At 45.4% G+C, this 18,169-nt stretch overlaps 1 protein-coding gene across 1 annotated transcript in view; it reads left to right on the forward strand.

Annotated features, from left to right (window-relative positions):
* Positions 1–229: 229 nt before the first annotated feature.
* Positions 230–18,169, forward strand: part of SNX10 (sorting nexin 10) — a 38,126-nt gene continuing 20,186 nt past the window's right edge. The window contains exons 1-2 of the mRNA XM_055806236.1: positions 230–314; positions 17,528–17,583. Coding sequence (XP_055662211.1) covers positions 17,560–17,583 — 24 coding nt within the window. The 5' untranslated portion in view covers positions 230–314; positions 17,528–17,559. The remainder of the gene's footprint in view (positions 315–17,527; positions 17,584–18,169) is intronic.

Genomic DNA, 18,169 nt, shown 5'->3' on the forward strand with positions numbered 1-18,169 from the left:
CCGAATGCAGGTGGCGGACGCGGCGCTCACACAAGACGCAGCCGCCGGCTGAGCCCGGCCCGGCCCGGCCCGGCCCGCCCCCCCTGCCCCCAGCAGCGAGACCCGGGCCGCCCCCCCCGCGCTGCCGAGTGCCCCGGGCCGGGGGGCGGTGCGGGGGGCGGTGCCGGGGCGGGCGCGGTGTAGGGGCGGTGCAGGGGGCGGTGCCAGGGGCGGGGCTGGAGAGTGCGGCCCCGCCCACTGCTGGTGACGCGCCGGCGCCTGCGGGCCTATGGGTGGCAGCGGGAGCGGCGGGCCGTGCGCGGCGGCGGCGAGCGGTGAGTGGGGCGGCGGCGATGGCGATGCGTCGCGGTGGGCGGCAGCCCCGCCTGCATCCCGGGGGGCGCCGGCCCGGCGGCTGGTGCGGGGTTGCTCGGGCGGTGTGCGTGCGGCCGCCGGCGCGGGGGTGCGAGCCGCCGTCCTCCTCCGGTCCGCGGGTGCCGGCGAGGCGCTACCGGAGCGCGTTAGACTAGCGCGGCGGCGGCTCGGGAAGGCCGGGTACGAGCAGCCAGCGCCGCCGCGGAGCTGCCGGCTGCGAAGGGCTCGGTTCCGCCTGGCCTTTGGGAGCGTGTATTCTCCTCATCCTTGCCGTCGGGCCGCGCTGTGCCGCACGGCGGTGCGAGTGGCTGCGCGTAGTAATGATTAACGCCCGCAGTAACGCCTCGGTTGAGTTACCGCTCCTGCTTTGTGCCGCCGCTTTCCGCTTTGCCGAAGTGACTCCATCACCTTCGGCAGCTATGGTCTTTCCGTAGAAGCACGAAGGCTCTGCGTGTGTGTACATCGTGGTGTTAGCCTGCGTTATATAAGCATGTGCCGTACTGTGGACAATAATATATAGGTATATAATGTACATCATATAGCAACATTATTTTGCGTTAAATACACCGTGTTTGTTGTACCTTTTTGTTAGTCAGGAGGCGGTCTCGTTATTAACTTTAAATTCTCTGTGTTACTCAAATAAGTGGCCTGAGTGCTTTGAGGTGCACATGAAGGAAGGCGATGAAAATGCAGCAGGCGATGGAAGCAAACCAACGGATGGAGCAAAGGGCTGCGGGCAGGTTCTGGGCCAGTCCCGGGCTGGGTCAGGCAGCAGCAGGCGGGAACAGCCCCCACGACGCCCGCGATGCCCACGTTGGCTTGCTGTCTCGCACCCACGTGCTGGGGCTGCCCTGGAGAGACGTGCAGTCACCATCGGATCAGGGCACCGGGGTGTTGTCACAGCCCCTCCGAGGATGGGGCTATGCGAGAGGAATGTTGCCCAGTCCTGCTAGCGGTGGCGGGAAGGCGAAGGCAGGTGGAGGTGTGGAGCCAAGCTGCTGAGGGTGGCGGTCCGACCCGCTCTGAAGGTCCCACCAGGCACGTGCCCACATCACCCGTCGTCTAGGGAAAAGGGCGCTTGGGTCTTCATTACCTGCTCAGCTTCTCACGTTGACAGTAAATAGCTCAAGTGAGGAGAATGCAGCCTTCCCATTGCTGCTAGGGAAAACTGAAACTAAAAGTAACACAAGGCAGAACTTTCCTGGATGATGCAAAACGGGAATTCCTGAATGATGCAAAACTGAAATTCCCTTAGAAAAATGGAAACACCAATGTTTTCTCTGTGTACAAGAGGAAAATAATATTTATGTCTACTTCAGCCTAGGGTATTATTTATAATGCTTGAAATTCAGAAGTCTCTTGTTTATAATTTATATTTTATATTGAAACTAAGAAGTATTTACCTTTTAGTGAATTTCATTGTAAAGATCTTGCATTGGTACACCATGCTTATGTTCATACAAATACTTTTTAGTACAATCTTTATTATACTAAGTTTTATCTGCTAAGTAGTTATATTTAAGTTGGGTTTTTTTTTTTTTAGAAAAAGGAGAAAAATGTTCTGAAAATATTACTGCCAAGGTACTAACAACATATTTTCTCCAATGCTATAGTCTAATTAGAAGATACTAGCACCTAAAAACCTCATTCAGTTACTTGGGCCCCATGGTGGGAGCAATGCAAATGCAGACAGAAAGGTCCCAGCAGAGAAGTTAAGAATTAGAAAACATGATGCCATTTCTGACCATAGACAGGAGTAGTTGTTTAGTAAAGTACCTCCAAATGTTCATGCAAGTGGAAAATACATTATAAGTTATATTGGTTTCAAGGTTCCTATTTCATTTATGTCTCTGTAGCTTAAATGCCGTTAACTGTTATCAGCTGAGCTACAGGAATTAAAGTTTTGTACTTCTCTACCACTGTAAAACAGCAGTTGCCAGCTTGCAGATAGTCTTCCCTAAAATTAGCTGTTTTGTGATAGAATCTGCTGCAGGAGTTCTTATATTTGAATAAGATAGTGGTTTATTGAATGGTGCAATTTTTAAAAATGTTTTATTAAGATTTGGTTTTAGTGGTACAGACAGTCAGGGATGTTTATGGTACAGTCAGTCAGGGATAGCCCAGTAGAAAGCTGGAACAGCATCACTTCGCGTGTTACTGTGTTTTGTGAAATATTGCCTAGATCCTATCTTAGCAGACTTCCAGTTTTCTGGTTTGCCCTTGTTCCCTGCCTTGCAGGCAGAGCTAGGTAAACGTTGCCTTTAACCTTCAAGGTGTCTCCCTTTCATCTTTCAATACGCTTGGAAGTTGTTTTCAGCTATGCTTTTTTGTGTTAACTCCTGAAGAGCAACTGTTCTCAAGGCAGCACCTTTAACCACCCCTGGTGTACCTGCTTAAGCTAATAGTATGATCATTGCATGCCCATAGCACTGCGATGCTTTTGGCGTAGCTGCAGTGTTGGGGTCGGACATGAGTGGTGCCCTGCTGTGCTGCAGGCTCCCAGTGTCCTGGGACTTCCCTTCCCCAGCACGGTGCTGTACGGAGCAAAAACCACCGGGGATTTGGGTCAGACCGAGTAATTCTCAGGCATAAGAGGAGGTGGAGCATTAAATCAAGCCAGCACTGGGTAAGCATGTGATGTGACCTCTTGGACTGTCACTGTCGAGCCAGGACCCCGCGATGTGAATGATGCCAGGTAGTAGCACTAAACAGATGAGGACTGGAACACAATAAGGGCGAAAGCTACGTTCCCAGAATTTTTTAGAACTTACGCTGCTGCTGCACGTGGGTCTTTTACAGAATAGGTTTTTTCCATTCAGAAAGGGTCGTGGCAGTCATTGTTCTGAAGATTTCTGCATCCTGTTCCTGCTTAAGCAGCCCTAGAGCACCTTTCCTTGATGCTTCCCTCCTTGCTCCCCCTGTCTAAAGAGCACTGTTGCATTTGGCCCAAGGGGCTGCATTCGCTGGTACCAAATGCACTTGCTTCGGTGTGGTGTTCCCATCTCCCTGCCCTTCTGCTGGTCCTCTGGTCCTGTGGAGTGAAAGATGCTGTGAAGGGTATCCAGGTGAGGTTGGGCTCTTCTGACCATAAAGGGGCCGAATCAGCCTGGTGGCCCCATTTTAGTCAATTTTTCCTCAGTACTTTTCCTAATTGTCATCATTTCAGACAACTGAAGCTTTCTCTGCTTTTATCACACAATTTTGTAATTTCTCCATATGAAAGAAGGAAACATGTCTCTGGTAGGCCGGTTGGGTTTTTGTGGCTTTTAAAAACAGCAAAACCCACACTAATAAATCCCAAAGTAAAAGGGTAGTGAATGTTTGCTTAGCAGCACAGGCTGCTAGAGGTTTTGCTTGCTTCCTGGGAGCAGGTAGGTAGGATAGGAAACGTGGCAAATTGTGTGTGTCATATCTCCACAGTGTATCACATGGATCTTCATTCCATGCATATGTTATCTAGTATGCATAAGCTTTTGGCTTTTGTAAGCAGAGAAGTAAAAGAAATCTGGTTTATTTAGGGTATTCTGATTTTTTTTTTCTTTCATCTTGTTAAACGTTTTGCATCTTTTTATTATCTGAAAAAAATAACTCGGCAAAATTTTTGTTCTGATACTAAACATAGAGGAAAGCACAGCTATGTGTCCTACAAGAATTTCCTTACTACTTGGCAGGATAACTCTTGGGATAGAGAAGCAAATCATGCTACGTAATTATAGGGAACTACACATGCAAGTATGGTGTGTAGTGTTTGGCTCTGGATCTTTGTAGCATTCCTTGCTAAATCTCTACACAGTACTTAACAATACAAACACCTTTCATAAGCATTCTTCCCCAGCTTGGAGAGAAAAAAAAACCCAACAACCAACCCAAAAGAATCCTTGATTAATCAATATGGTTACAAAACATTCATGTTTTGCATGTATATAGACACTGAAGAACAGGGTAGTAAAATTCAAAGCTTGTTGTGTTGCTTTGGCGGCTGCAGGAATGGTCCCTCCACCCCCAGAAAGCAGCCTGCCATCCTGATCTCCTTGTCAGCAGAAGCTCTAACTCAATCACACCCTTGGTCAACAGCTCTCTGTTCTTTTAAAATCTGGGGGAGGGCAAGAACAGAGAGGCTGCAGAGAGAGCTTGGAGCTGAAACCCCTTGCAACAGCCCTGGCACGGGCTGACCCTCATGGTGGGGGATGCTGCGGATGGAGTGGGGTCTCCTGGGCACTGCAGGTAGCGACAGAGTGCTGCCTGTGCAGCATCCGTCAGCTTGGTCATGGCTCTGCTGCTTGGGTGTGGGTAGCTGGGGCCTTTCACGAGGGTTCTCCAAGAGGACTCAAGACACCTGTATGAGGCTGGCATCCTGACTGGTGACCTACAGCTGATCCACCCTCTTCTTTGGCAGCAGCTGAAGAGTAAGTAGGACACCTGGTGAGCATCCACAAAGACACTGAACATTTCTGTTCAGCTATCGGAATCCTACTTGTCCTGATGTCTGCAGAGCAGCGGGATCAGTGGGACATTTAATGGAACACAATCCAATAACGTAATCGCAAATAGCCCTGCGTTTCCCACAGTGGTGCTCCAGTGATCCTCTTCCAACATGGAGGACTTCTCTTCTCGAGGTCTGTTTAGTGATACGTCTTCATAGAATCCTAAAAAAGCCTCATGGCTTCTGGTCCCAGAAACTAGTTTCCTTTTGGACGCGGCTGGGCATGTTTTCCACAGAGTGTGCACTGAAGGAGCTGGTAGCCCACGCTGTCTCCAGCCTCTTTGCTGGCCTGGTACCCACTCCCTGCTACACTCCCGCCTTCAGTGCTTAGAGGACAGTCACGCAAATAATACACAATCTACATCCTTGTTTTCTTCTGTTTTGCTGATAGCCTGCAGTTACACAGGGTGTATCTTGGGATTAGCGCCGTGCAGGTGTTGCTCAGGGGCTCTGCACACCAGCGCTGCACGCTGTCTCACTGGTACCTCAGCATAAGTTATTTCAAAATATTTCCCAGTATGGCAGATAAATTCATCAATAGATGTGAACCTTGCAAAAACCTTTACAACTGAGCATGTCCAAAAGGAAGGACTTGATCAATTTGAAAGGAGTTTCTTTTTGCTCCGGCCTCTTCATGTGGCTGGGGTTACAGATGGCCAGTCTCGTTTAGCGGGATGCATACCGATGAGTTTCATTTGTTTGAGAACAAGTAAACCCACAATGATTTTGTTACGGATCTTCTCTCCAGTCACTCTTGTGCATAAAGAGAGAATGCAATTTACTTGCCATGCCTGCTTTTTTTTTTTTTTTGTGGTAGGAAGGATTTTCTGTTTTGTGGTATTTAAAGGATTTGTGGCTTTAGAAAATTACTTCTTCCTCTCCCCTTCTTCACTACTGGAGTTGTCTAGGAGGATGCACTCACTCGCAGGTAAACTACTCTTAAAGCAAAACAGGTATTTTAGTCCTGTAGCAAAGCATGTGTTTCACTATGGAGTTGACAGTGAGTAATACACGCTGACCTCTGCGTGTGTGCTGCCAACACATCCTGCAAGTTCCTGTCCCTCCTTTCCCTTAGGGAAGCCCAAACTGCTCGCCTACCTTGCTCTGTCTGTACAGCAACAGTCACCGGGTTATAACGTTGTGCCTTCTAATAGCCTTCATTTTAATTGCATAATGGGGATGTGTGGTTTTAAATTAGTCATAAGGTTGGTACCTGTTTTAATGAGCTCTTCAGCTGTCTTCCCAGAGGGGAAGGCTTTGTTTTCCCAGGAGCGACATGCCTGTTCCCAGAAGAAATGTGTTTCCACTAACGAGGGCATGAAAAGGCAAGGTGGTAAGGGGACTATTGGGAATGGTTAGAGGGAGAAGGGTAAATAGCTGCGAGTCCTTGGTGCTGGAGAGCATTTTGATAATGCCAGAGCCTATGATGTGCCAGGTGTTCACGTGTATAAGCACGGTCACGTCGGCACGTCCTGTCATTGTGATCATGCTCGCTTTGGTCACATTGGTGTGATCTAAATGGCATAGCCTCGTCTGTCATGGCATAGAGGAGCACAGCCCAGATACCCTCACGTGTCTTCAGACATACGAAATAACGAGACTGGTGTTTAATGGCTGTGACACCGGTTGGTCTGCTCCCTGAGAATCGATGGCTGTGTTGCATGTTATGTCTGTCTGGTCATGGTGAAGACCGATTGCAGTATGACCGCGTGGCGCTGAGTCAACAGAATTGCTGGGGAGACAGTAAGGCGCATCACTCGTTCCAGATGAGCTAAAGCCTCTTGTTTCCCCCTCTCCAGGCAGCTGAAGGTGGGCATTGCTCTGAACACGGTGGGGAAGTCAGCCAGGTGGCTGGCTTCAACAGTCTCTCCAGCTGCCAGACCACGAAATTGGGTTTGGGCAGTAAGATCCAAGAATGAGAGAAGTTTTATAGCCGAAATACCCCTTTGGGGATTTTAGGAAGTACTGTTTGACACTCATAAATACTTGTGCAGAAGTGAAGCCCTCCTAAACTGCTTGTCCACAGCAAAGCTTTCTGACTGCTGTTTCACTCATCATCGCAGGTAGATTTGGAAGGAAGATCTGTTTGACTTGCTGGCCAGGAAAAGGATGTCTACATTGGGTGTGTAGTCCAAGGCTAAATCTTAGAGTAGAGTTGCAAGTTCCTCTGGCAGCTGAGGTCTTTTTGGTGAGCTTTTCACAGCAGAATAACTGGGGTTTAATGCGGACCCTGGTAAGTAGGTGCTAATAGCTGAGATCAGCTTGCAAAGAAAAAGCATCTTGGCTTTCTCATTGGGAAAACTACCCTTCAGTACATGCGCCGAACCTTGTAACTCATGCAAGATAGCTGTAAAGAATATTTGGAGTACTGTGGACTGACTGCCTTTAAGAAAACATAAAGGCAGTCTTTAGGCTTCAGTCCACAGACAGATTTTGCGTTCTTTTTTGCCATTACATATTCGAGTTTAAATAAAAGATGTGAAAAAATAATATTAATATGCTGTATTATAGCATATGTGCATAAGCAATGATTTTTTCCAGAAGGATTCTCCATATTCTCCAGGCTCTCCAGAGCTACAGATCTCTTTGTCCAAGGCAAGTTTCGCGTATTAAATATCTTTTATCAGAGTAATACGTTTGGTCAAAAAAATACGGCTGTGGGATATACAGCCTCTGAAATACTTTAAAGTATACTTCTAATCTCTCACACGAGGCACCATCTCTCCTTATAGCACTGTCTTGCCTATACTCAGACTGTGGCAGCAACAAGCACTAGCGTGTTTCCGAATACTGCGGAATTATTTTGGCCACCTGAGGATGACTAGAGCTTCTATCATTCTGACCTTGACTGGTAATTGGCTTGTGGTGGACAACTGAAATAAAAGTCTGTCGGCAGTGTGAGAAATGATGATTGGGTTCGGTGTATATGATTACCCCTTCACTCTATTTCTGGCAAAGCTTAATTCTAAGGAGTGCTGTCTTTTCGCCATAAGCTGAGCTAAACCAGATGACTTGCAAACCTTGAATTGCCGCCTTCTCTCTTTAATGCAAATGAAATTCTGCATTTGCAGAATTGCAATGCAGTCAGTTAATAGCTAGCTCTTACAGTTGCAAAGGTTGTGTTGTTTTAAGGCTTGATGACAACCATTCTTCTTCCTGTTCTCCTGCTAGATCAATAAAACGGAACCTGTCGAGGACAGCACTATCCTTATAGAGTGCTTTCCAAGTATGTAAAGCACTTGCCTGTATATAAAGTGCTGCAGGATTTGAAACTTGCCTATAAAGCAGAATGCATTGTCAGTAATGGTTATTTCCACATCTGTTGGCCATGGTGACCCGTTTGCATCAGTTCTGCAGAAGAGTTACTGGCAGTGACCGAGTAGGCTGGATACCTGTGGCGAGGCTTTTCTTTATGGGCTTCCAGCCACGGAGGATGTGCGGTAACTGGTACCTTCTCCTCCCACCTCCTCTGGGCTGTTTGTTTCATCAAGTTGCCTTGACTCTTCTGAGATTTCTTTTGTTCTGAGATGCATGTGTAGCCTTGGACTGAAAAGTCATCATCCCCCACAACACCGTTTCTGCAAAACGGTGGAGCTGGAGAGGATCTCTTGGTGGTTGTCCGGTCCCATCAGCCACATGATAGATGTTTGTTGCAGATTTGCCTGTACAACCACAAAGCAGGGTTTCTAATATGTCCATACATAATGTGTAGGTTGCAAGTGGTTTAGCGAAAGGTGTGATTACATAAATTGACACTTGTTCTGTCTTAAGAATGGATTGTACTGGTTTTGGCCTGAAGTAAATACATTTAAGTGGACCTGGCATAAGCCTTATTTAAATGACACAAACCTAAACCAGTTTCTTCTTGTTCCATTATTTTCCCACAGGCTTGGAATACAGGCTGAACTGACCAGGTTTAAAATGAATGTAAACGTGTGCCTTCTGCTCATTTAAGCAGCACCTGCTCTGCAAGTAGGAAGTCTTTCCTCCTGCTGAAGGCAGAAAAAATCCTTCAGACCACTTAATGGTCTACTTGAATTTGTTGTTGGAAAAGTATCACGTGGGTTTGGGCACCAGGGGCCGTATTTGTCCTGTTTACCTTTGCTCCTCTTGCTGCTTGACCTTGTGCCAGTGTTTGTTCTAGGCTGGCCGGTGACTCCGTTGACTCGGCTGCGATGGCAGAGCAGTCAAACCCAAGCACTGCCTTTCTTCTCTTCCTCCTGTTTCTCTGTTTGTTGTGTCTCCTGCTGTCCTCTCACAACTTCTGAGAGGAGTTTTCTGTACCAGAAATCTGCCTCCTGTGCTGAGAGTTGGCGGAGGGTTGATGCCAGTCTTGCAAAGTCATGGTGTAGCAGTGGGGTCCGTAACTGGGGTGAAAGTAACCCAAATCACATCTTAACGTTTAGTAGGCACTAAAGAAATGAGAAGCAGAAAATCCGAGGATATGGATAAATCACTGATTTGCAGCCTGATTTTCTTGTGGGTCAGTCTCATGAAAAGTTCCTCCTGCAAAATGCTGTTCGCTCCTCTGAATTACCTGCTTTAGTAATGAGTAACACTATTTAGAAGCTGTTTACTTCCAAAATACTGTTTTCATGCCACTGGCACAGGCTGGCTTAGAAAGAGAACAAAGCCCGTTGAACAAGCAAGCTGCCCAGTTGAATTTGCTGCTAATGCAATCTTAAATGGTTAATTTAACTGTTGATCGATCCAGCTCATAAACTAGTGCAATATATGGATGCAGCTACGCAGATGCAATGCCAGTAAGACCCTGCGGTAACGATGGGCAATCTGATGCATCCTCCAGGGGAAGAGAGCCCGAAGAGTGAATTACTGTTGTGTGAGAGACTGGGTATCTGATCCAGCTGGACCGTTGTAACGATCCCTCTTGGGCTTGGTTGACTTAAAAGTCCCAAGAAACGCAGCATTTTGAACAGAGTTGCCCAAAATGCTGAGCGAGCATGCTGCATTGACTGCAGTATTTCCTGGCTTCCCCGCTGGTTTGAGCTGCAGTTACAGAGACTGCTCAGGACCGATCTGTCTCGGGACGTTACTACTGAACTGTTCACGTCAGTTTTGACTGCATCTGTGCTTGGTCTTTCCCAGCCGTCTCCCCAGATGCACATCATGAGACTGAGACTTAGAATTCGGTGGTTACAGTCAAAACTACCGCTTTTGCTTCACTTTCCTCTCTGGGGGCAAGACCAAGCACTTCCTGGATGGGACCAGCTGGCACGTCACAAAAATAGCTGGTTGGGTAGAATAAGGAAATCCGCAGCAGGAAGAAAGCCAAGCTAAAACATGTAGTGATGCAGTGCTAAGTAACAGCAATTCAAGCAGCAGAGAAAAATCATATCATAAATTAAGAGTTTGAAATCAGAAAAAAAAAAAAATATTTTTGAATCTCATGTGCCAGAAATTTGTCAGTGTTCCAGGGGTGAGTCAGGAAGGAACGGGTCAGGTGATGTCAGCCTCTGCACTTGAGAGACTGAGAGAGAAATGTTGCAATAAGACTGCACGGCATTTGCTGGCTTTTGCTCTGCTTACTCAGCAGCAGAGATACAGCTTCCATCAACCCGTCTTTTCCTGTGATAAGTAAAAATTAGGTATTACAAAGAGCTATCTCGGGGAAGTTAATATTTTGGTGGCAATCTGATTTAATGCAATGACATATTTAAATCCCATAAGAAACATGGAAGCTTTGGAAGAAAGAAAAACATAAGCATTTAAGATTTTTCTTAGGATTTTAACCAGTGTTTGGAAATGCTGATACTTTAGTCTCTATTTACAAATCCCTTCTTTTTGGTTTGTAATCCAGCTCGTAAAAGTATCAGCTGTCTGATGTGTTGTTTGTAACTGGCATCATACAAAAATATCTAGGAGTGGCTTATCTGTCTGTGGGTGACTTTTATATTGCTAGTTCTCCCTGGTGTATCTAATATGTGTGGTTTGTATGTGCACAACACGTATGTTTTCACTCATCAGTTTTGTAACCGAACACAACTTTGACTTGGAAAGTACTTGGGTGCTATGTCAGCAAGTGGTTTTAGTCTGGAAATTACTTGCTGCTTTCCCTTTGTTTTCAAAGGTAGCTTTATTGCCTGTGGTATGCCCTATTTATGTCAGTACTGGTGAGAAGTCTAGTGCCTCTCCAGTGTTTTCCACGTTGAGTATGGCTGTAGCTGAAAGATGATTGAATTTGCCAGATCGCCAGTGTTGCTGCTTCTTCTGAAACTGGTTTCCCCTAGTTCAAAGGATTTCAAAACTCTTCTGGGGCAAACATCTTACTGGGACTTTACCTTAGAGGTCACCACTGCTTCCCTTCAAAGACTGCCTTATCTCTTTGTTGGCCTTCTGAAAATGCCCTAGCAGCAAAACCTGCAATTATGTACACTACAAAATCATTCAGTGTAGTTTAAGCTACTTATTATGCACTGTAATATTTGGAAAGAGTAGCAAAGGCAGGCTCACGTGGCAGACCAGCTTGACAGGCTGCCTGGAGAACACAGGAGCCAGAGCTGCGGAAGTGTTTTGAGTGGTCCCCAGGTTGGCTGCAGAAGCTGCAGCAAGCATCAGCCCCGAGTCATAAATAATTACTGTGATGAAGATGGCACATACTGTTCTTTCGGTATCTTGACCCACAAATACCATTCTCTAGCCATTGCCTAAGAGCCCAGGCTGCCAGTGTGAGCATTACTGGTATTTTCTAATGTGAGAAAACCAAAGTAATAGTTGCTTTGGGGTCAGCAACCCACCACAACTGCAGAGTATACATGAAGTCCTTTGGTTGAGCATACGTCTGCAATTTGAGGCTGCCAAAATTAGAGGGGGGGGGGGGGGGGGGGGGAAAGGGCAAAGAAACATCTGATCTTTCTTACAATGAACAGATTTCTTAGTACTTCTTCCTTGTTGAAGCTTTTAGAGGCTTCAGAGAGGCTTGGCATGCAAGTCATGCTGCTGTCCAGCAATACGGTATCGACTTGAGGAAATTCAAAGTGTGGTGTAATACCACTGTGACTGGAAATCTGTGACCCATACCTGACACCGTAATCCACGTAACTACTTATTTTGGAGGGGAGCGGTAAATCTGTCGTATGTTTGATTAACTCCAATTCTCAGGTTCCTCAGAAATGAATTAAATTTTCTTTGGTAGTTTTTTTCAAATAAACTGAATTCGTTCTCTTCGCCAAGTGGGTCTTAATAGCTAGAAAGATTGCAGCACAAGGGAAGAGATGATCAGGGAGAAATGATAATGTAGTGTTTAAAGAGGAGCTGTCTTGTACCTGGTGGCCACAAGCAAGCATTTAGCAACCAAATGGAGTGGAATCGTGTCCGAAAAGAGTAGTTAACGCAGCATCATGGCAGTGGCGGCCAGAAGTCAGAATTTCAAGTACCACTGCAAAGGCATGACTATTGGCAGTGCGTTTCTACGTAGTGTTGTGGTTGGAGGGAAGGTGCGTGAATTCTCTTAGGGGGTTTGGAAAGCTCTTGTTCTTTTAAAAGCATTTTTAGACAGCGTGCTTGTTTCCTGCTCAGCAACGAAGCGGCTCTGCTGCCACTGTAATTACAACCCTGATGAAATGGGTACCCTGAGCCTGACTAGTGAGATGGGTGTGCTCAAGGGGTGCTTTATTTTATTGATCTCTGCTGTGCAGAGTTTAGGTGAAAATGCTGATGTCCTTCATATTCATTTCACTTCTGATGAACAAACCCTTAGTGATTTGCTTGAGGGTGAGGCGCATAAGCGGCAGGGTGGAAGAAAGAAGGAAGGATGCTTTGTGGTCTGCGCAGTCTGGAGTTACAGTCCTCACCTGGACAGTGAAGGGCTGAAGGGAACTCAGGACTCCTGTGATGAGCACACTCGGGTTGACCCCAGGGGTTAAACTGGACCTGGTGAAGTAGAAGGCGTCGACTGACACTGAGGGTGAGTTACTCTGGATTAACTGAAAGTCCCCGCTCAGGGAGAAGCATTTGAATAAGACGTTTCCCATCAACAGGAGCAGTAGCTCTGTGATGGCCGTGTACCTGATTCCTGCAAATGCCAGGCTATGCTATGAAGTGGTCAGTTTGGTGTTACAGAACGGTACATTTTATGTGTGTAAATGTATTTATAGTTTTCACTGTATACCTATTTGTAGTTTTCACATTACTTTTCTTAAAATAAAACTGGGGAATATAAGCACTCAAAATTTTGCTTGGTTTTCATACACTGGGCTCCCAGTACAAGTCATGATTTAAGTCACTGTTGGATTAGATGGACCTTTCCATTGATAGATGCAGTATGGCTGGCCTTATGACCCAGGCAGTTTTGTTCCATAAACAAGTTAATATTGCTTTCTTCCCCTTGTTATCCTTTCATCTGAAGCCTCTAAGATTTCATCTGTGTTTCTGACTAGCTATGAATTAGTACTAAGTGGGGATTTAGCTCCTCCATCTCACGCTTCTCCATCTCCTACTCCCTTGCAACAGCAGCGGAGCAGGCACCCTTCAGGTCCTCTGCTCTGTGCAGCAGTTGAGGAGATGCTCTTTCCCCAGCAGTGACTCTCCCTGCCGGTGACTGACCTTTCGGAGAACATGACGCTTCTGCAAATAAAATAAACACACCTCAAGAAACATTCTCCTATCCTGAATTTAAGTACTACTTTAGTTTTAGCATGGGATTGAGTTTATTATAGTCTTTTTTTTTTTTTTTTGAACTTTCCAGAGCTAGCATCTTCTTTTATTACAGCTCTGTCCTTCATACCCTCCCCCTCCCACCATCACCCCCAGCACATGTATTTTCCTTACAGATCCGTATGGATGACTTGCCTTTTGGGAGCACAGTGTCGTTGAGTGCACGCAGGCATCTTCTGTGATCGTGAACTGCACGTACAGATGCAGCTGAACTTTCTACAGGCTGTAGATTAAAATTCTTATGACTTCTTTTTTTTTTTTTAATGAATGTTAATGTAAGCAAAACAGAAAATGCAGGGAAGGTCTTTAGAGGTTTAATTGTGGGCGCGCTCTCTCTCAGTCACATTGAAGCCCTGAACGAAAGTTTCATTTGATACTGGTGATGGGAACAACCTTGAAAGTGTGGCTGAGGACTGGTCTTGTGGCTCGATGGGACTTTCAATCATCCCCAGGGTCTACAAATAAATCACTCTTCCTCATCAAAGCTTGAAGGTGGTCGTTTAGTTACGCATTTAGAAATACCCAGAGGTGGGTGGATGGATAATTCTTGAGCTGAAGATCAACGTTTGTTGCTGGAGGGGAAGCACTGGCCACATGGAAACTGCAGGCGCTCCCGGCGCAGACAAGAACGTTACAGTGGCCACTGGCCAGCAGTGGGTGAAATCATGAAATTTCAGTGCAACTAAACACAGAACTAGCGAGGCAGCTGGGAGGGCTCACATTTTTTTTTTGGCGCTGTTCTAATATCAAGTTGTCATGGTTTTTGTCTGTGGTATTGCTTGAATTTTCATCTTTTAGTTTGGGATTGTAGGGAAGTTACTTCCATTAAGAGCAATCCACTTACATGATAAAATGGTATTCCCCTAGAAATACTAAATAATCGGTTTTAGTTTAGATTTTGAAATATAAAATCAATTGTAAAATAGGAAATAAAATATAATACTTTGTAGTATTTATCTATTCTCTTTAAAAGCAGCACTGCAGTTTATCTGTTATCCCTAGGAAAAGCACTGCAGTACTTGGGTTGGGGGTGTGTGTGTGTGTTTTCCCCCCCCCCCCCCCCCCTTTTTTTTTTTTTTTAAGGCTACAATAAGTGTGACAAGTCATCCTATGTAATCTTTTTGCTTTTGGGTTGTGGTTGTTCCCTGGTGGTTTTGTTCGTTACGCAATTAATAAGATCAAAAATACGTGCTGCAAGGAGCTGGTGTTATATTAAGTATATGAAACTAATTTAAAAAAAGCACCTTCAGACTCATAATAGATCAGAAGCAGAATGCGAACTTACTTAAAGCAATGGGTTTTTTTCCCCAGTCACAGCAGAAATTATTTTCTAAAAACTACAGATCTACCACTACCTTTTTTGATTCTTTTTCCCAGCACTGGTTCATTTCAGTTGATTTTTTTTTTTTTTTTTTTTTTTTTTTAATGAGTAAAAGGACCAGCAACCTTCTGTTTGCCTTCTGAAGCCTGCTTCTCTCTGTCACTGGTATTTTGGGTAGGGTTTTTCTAAAGATAAAAAGATACGTTCTTAAGCAGATAGTTGAGCTGTAGCTTCTGCATGTGTTAAAAGTCCCAAAATATGTGTCTTGCTACCAGTCAGAATACTGCATTCAGTATGTTTGCAAGTGGCTGCAGCGTGGCTGGGGTGACCTCAGGTTTAATGCTGGTGGAAAAGGCAGCTTTGGGAGGCATTCATCCTCTTATTTTATTATTTCTTCAAATTACTTGATGAAAAAATGATGTATTTTAAATATTTTAGGAAGGGTTTTGGTACTGAAATATTAACTTTAGGCATAAAATATTTAAAAATGTGATGGCTGTTTGGAGTTTAAACTGTTCGTTCTAACCTGCACCAGCACAGAACTTGGTCATTAGAAAAACGGGTGACAAAATGAAATGTGTTATTTCAGCCCTGTCATTCACTAACAGCGTCAGGAATGAGACATTTTGGGCTGGCTTACTCAAATTTCTTACTCAAAACAGTTAAGAGACAGGAGAGAAAGAGGCTGCAGAATCTGATAGAGTAAAGATGTATAACTGGAAACAAAAATGTTGAATTGCCATTTTTTTCAAAAAACACAACACATTCAATGAGAGCAGAAAGGGTGTGTGTGTGGGGGAGCCTAACCCAGAACTATATAGGTTTGCAACTGCGCCCGTGGGGAGAGACAGCAGACAGAATCTTCGTCTTAACAGCCTGAGCCGTGTGGGGGTTTTGGTGGTGTGGGCTTGCGCTCTTCTCTCCTGAGATGTGAAAACCACGTATCTCCACCAAAAGGAAAGCTCCTAACATACTTCCATATTAACAGCAGCTGTAGCTGATGAACCAAATTGTTGCCCCTGCCTTGCAGAGCTGCTTGGCACCGCTGAGCCTGTGCGGCACAAAGTGTCCAAGTGCTCTTCTACGCCTTCAGCCTGGAGCGTATATGCCAGTTAGGCATAAATACGTCGAGTAAAAAAAGAAAATTTATTGGGAGTGTGTTTTCAACATTCCTTTGTGCTTTTATCAGCACCATCCTAGCTGCAGAAGTGAAATGGTGGTTGTACCTTTATGGAGATGGGAACCATGCTGATGGCACCATGAGGATATCTGAAGTCCTGCATACAGGCATTTGTATTTGGAGACAGAATATCCTATTTTGATATAATTGATCCTGTAGAAATTTGGCAAAGAAGTGTTTGTTCTGAAATAATTTCCTGGTTAAAGAAATATACGTGTGCTTATCTGTGTGCTCTGTTTTATGAAAACAGGTAGAATCGTGTCATGAAAGTTAGGTGTATTTGTAAGAGGCATTGGGCAGAAGTGGGGTGTCCAGGCTTGACCAAAATATATAGTTGTATAATAACAAGAGCAGCTCCAAGCTCTGTATTGTTGAACCTTTGCAAAGCACCTCCAAAAATATAGCCATGTGCCTTCCCTAGCCACGTACTAACTGTTTTCCAGCTGGCTGACAACAGCTGCTATTGCCTAAGCCATAAATTCACCTTTTCCAGGGGCAAGGTACCTGCTTGGAGGGATGTGTGGGAAGATTTCACTCAGCTGCTCCTGCTCGGTGGCATTCATCCTGACCACGGTGCCAGTGTAGGGAGCTGCACCCGCATCCCCTCTGGTTGGAGAGAAGAGGATGACTTTGAACAGCTGAGGAGGCACTAGGATGTTTTTGTAGCTGGGGGGTCAGTGTAGGTGTCAGCTGGCAGTGGCTAATGGCACCTGGGAGAGGTAAAGGGGAAATGCAAATTGCAGATCCTTTTCCTGTGGCAGTTGATTTAGGCAGGTGGGGGGGGTGTAAGCAAGCAAGTGAATAAAGCTGCCTCGCTTCCGCTGTGCGGATACCTGTCCTGAGCAAACTGGGTGGTTTACAGGACTGCAAACATTTATTGCATTTCCAGTGAAAGAGTAGATTAAAAATACAAGTTAATGATTTTTTTATTTGGTCTAATTACGTACTTCCCTACATGAAGGGTTTAAACCCACAGACGCCGTGAGATTTAGCCTGAGTTCTAGCAATCCTGCAGGATCCAAACAGATTGTCTCTGCTTATCTCCCTTTCAGAGAGGCAGCTGAGAGGCGCTTTTGATTCTGCTGACTCAGGTGTTTTAGTGTTTCTGAACCTCAGCCGCAGTCGTGCAGAGCCGTGCTTGGGTGCAAGGGGCCGGCAGCACGTGTGGGGTGCACTGGGGGTGCTGGCGGTGTGGGGGCTGTTGGCCGGGGGGTGCGAGGGTGAGCCCTGGGGCGGCTCTTGGAGCAATGAAGAAAAGCGCTGACTTCCAGAGATGGATAGGCATCACTGGACTGTCATGTATGACAAATAACCGTTGAAGGGGACTAAACCAGTGCTTCTGAAATGGGAATTTTTTTAAATGAATGAATTTTTAGGTATACTTAATGCAGACACATGTTTTGGTAAAGATGTTGTTGACCCTGGATCTTTCCACCATCTAATGTCTAGAAAAAGTGATAATGACCTTCAAGTAATTACTAAATGCTAATCTGATGTCTTTTTTGTGTTTTTTTAGGTTGATTTTTATTTTAATACAAACCAGTGAAGATGACACCAAAACACGAAAAGCAAGTAAGTGACATATGAGCCCTAATAAAAAAGGATTCTAGTCTAGTTGTTGTGGGTTGAATTTCATAAAGGGCTGCGTGAACCAGGAAGGATTGGTTATGCTTTTCATGCTTCTAATTGCCAGGCTACAGAATATTCTGGAGTGATGCAGTACCAGTTCTTTCTGTTACAGTTTGGTAGCAGAGAGAATCAAATATTCATTGGATCAGAGAGGAGGAGAGTCGTTGACTCTGTGCATAAGGGGCTCAGACACTGACACAGGAGGGAAGGACTTGGATTTTAGTCTTCTCTCCATCAGTCTTCAGGTATTCTTTTGGGGGCTAGGTCTGAGCTCTGATTACCAGATGCATGGACCACAAGAATCACACGTGCACGCTTTCTTTCACTCGGTCCCGATGACCACTAAAAGCTTCAACAAATTATTTTGTCTCAGCTGTTAGTCTCTTATCAGCCTTACTGCTCAGCACACAGGGAGTGAAAATGCCAACGCTTCCAGTGTGAAAAGCCCCATGTCCTTTGCAGTTGATTCTTTTACTAATAGGCAACCTGATGGGAACCTATTTTTCTTGGAAGCTTTGTGGAAAATGGC

Source organism: Falco peregrinus, chromosome 5, assembly GCF_023634155.1.
Source record: "Falco peregrinus isolate bFalPer1 chromosome 5, bFalPer1.pri, whole genome shotgun sequence".
Taxonomy (NCBI): domain Eukaryota; kingdom Metazoa; phylum Chordata; class Aves; order Falconiformes; family Falconidae; genus Falco; species Falco peregrinus.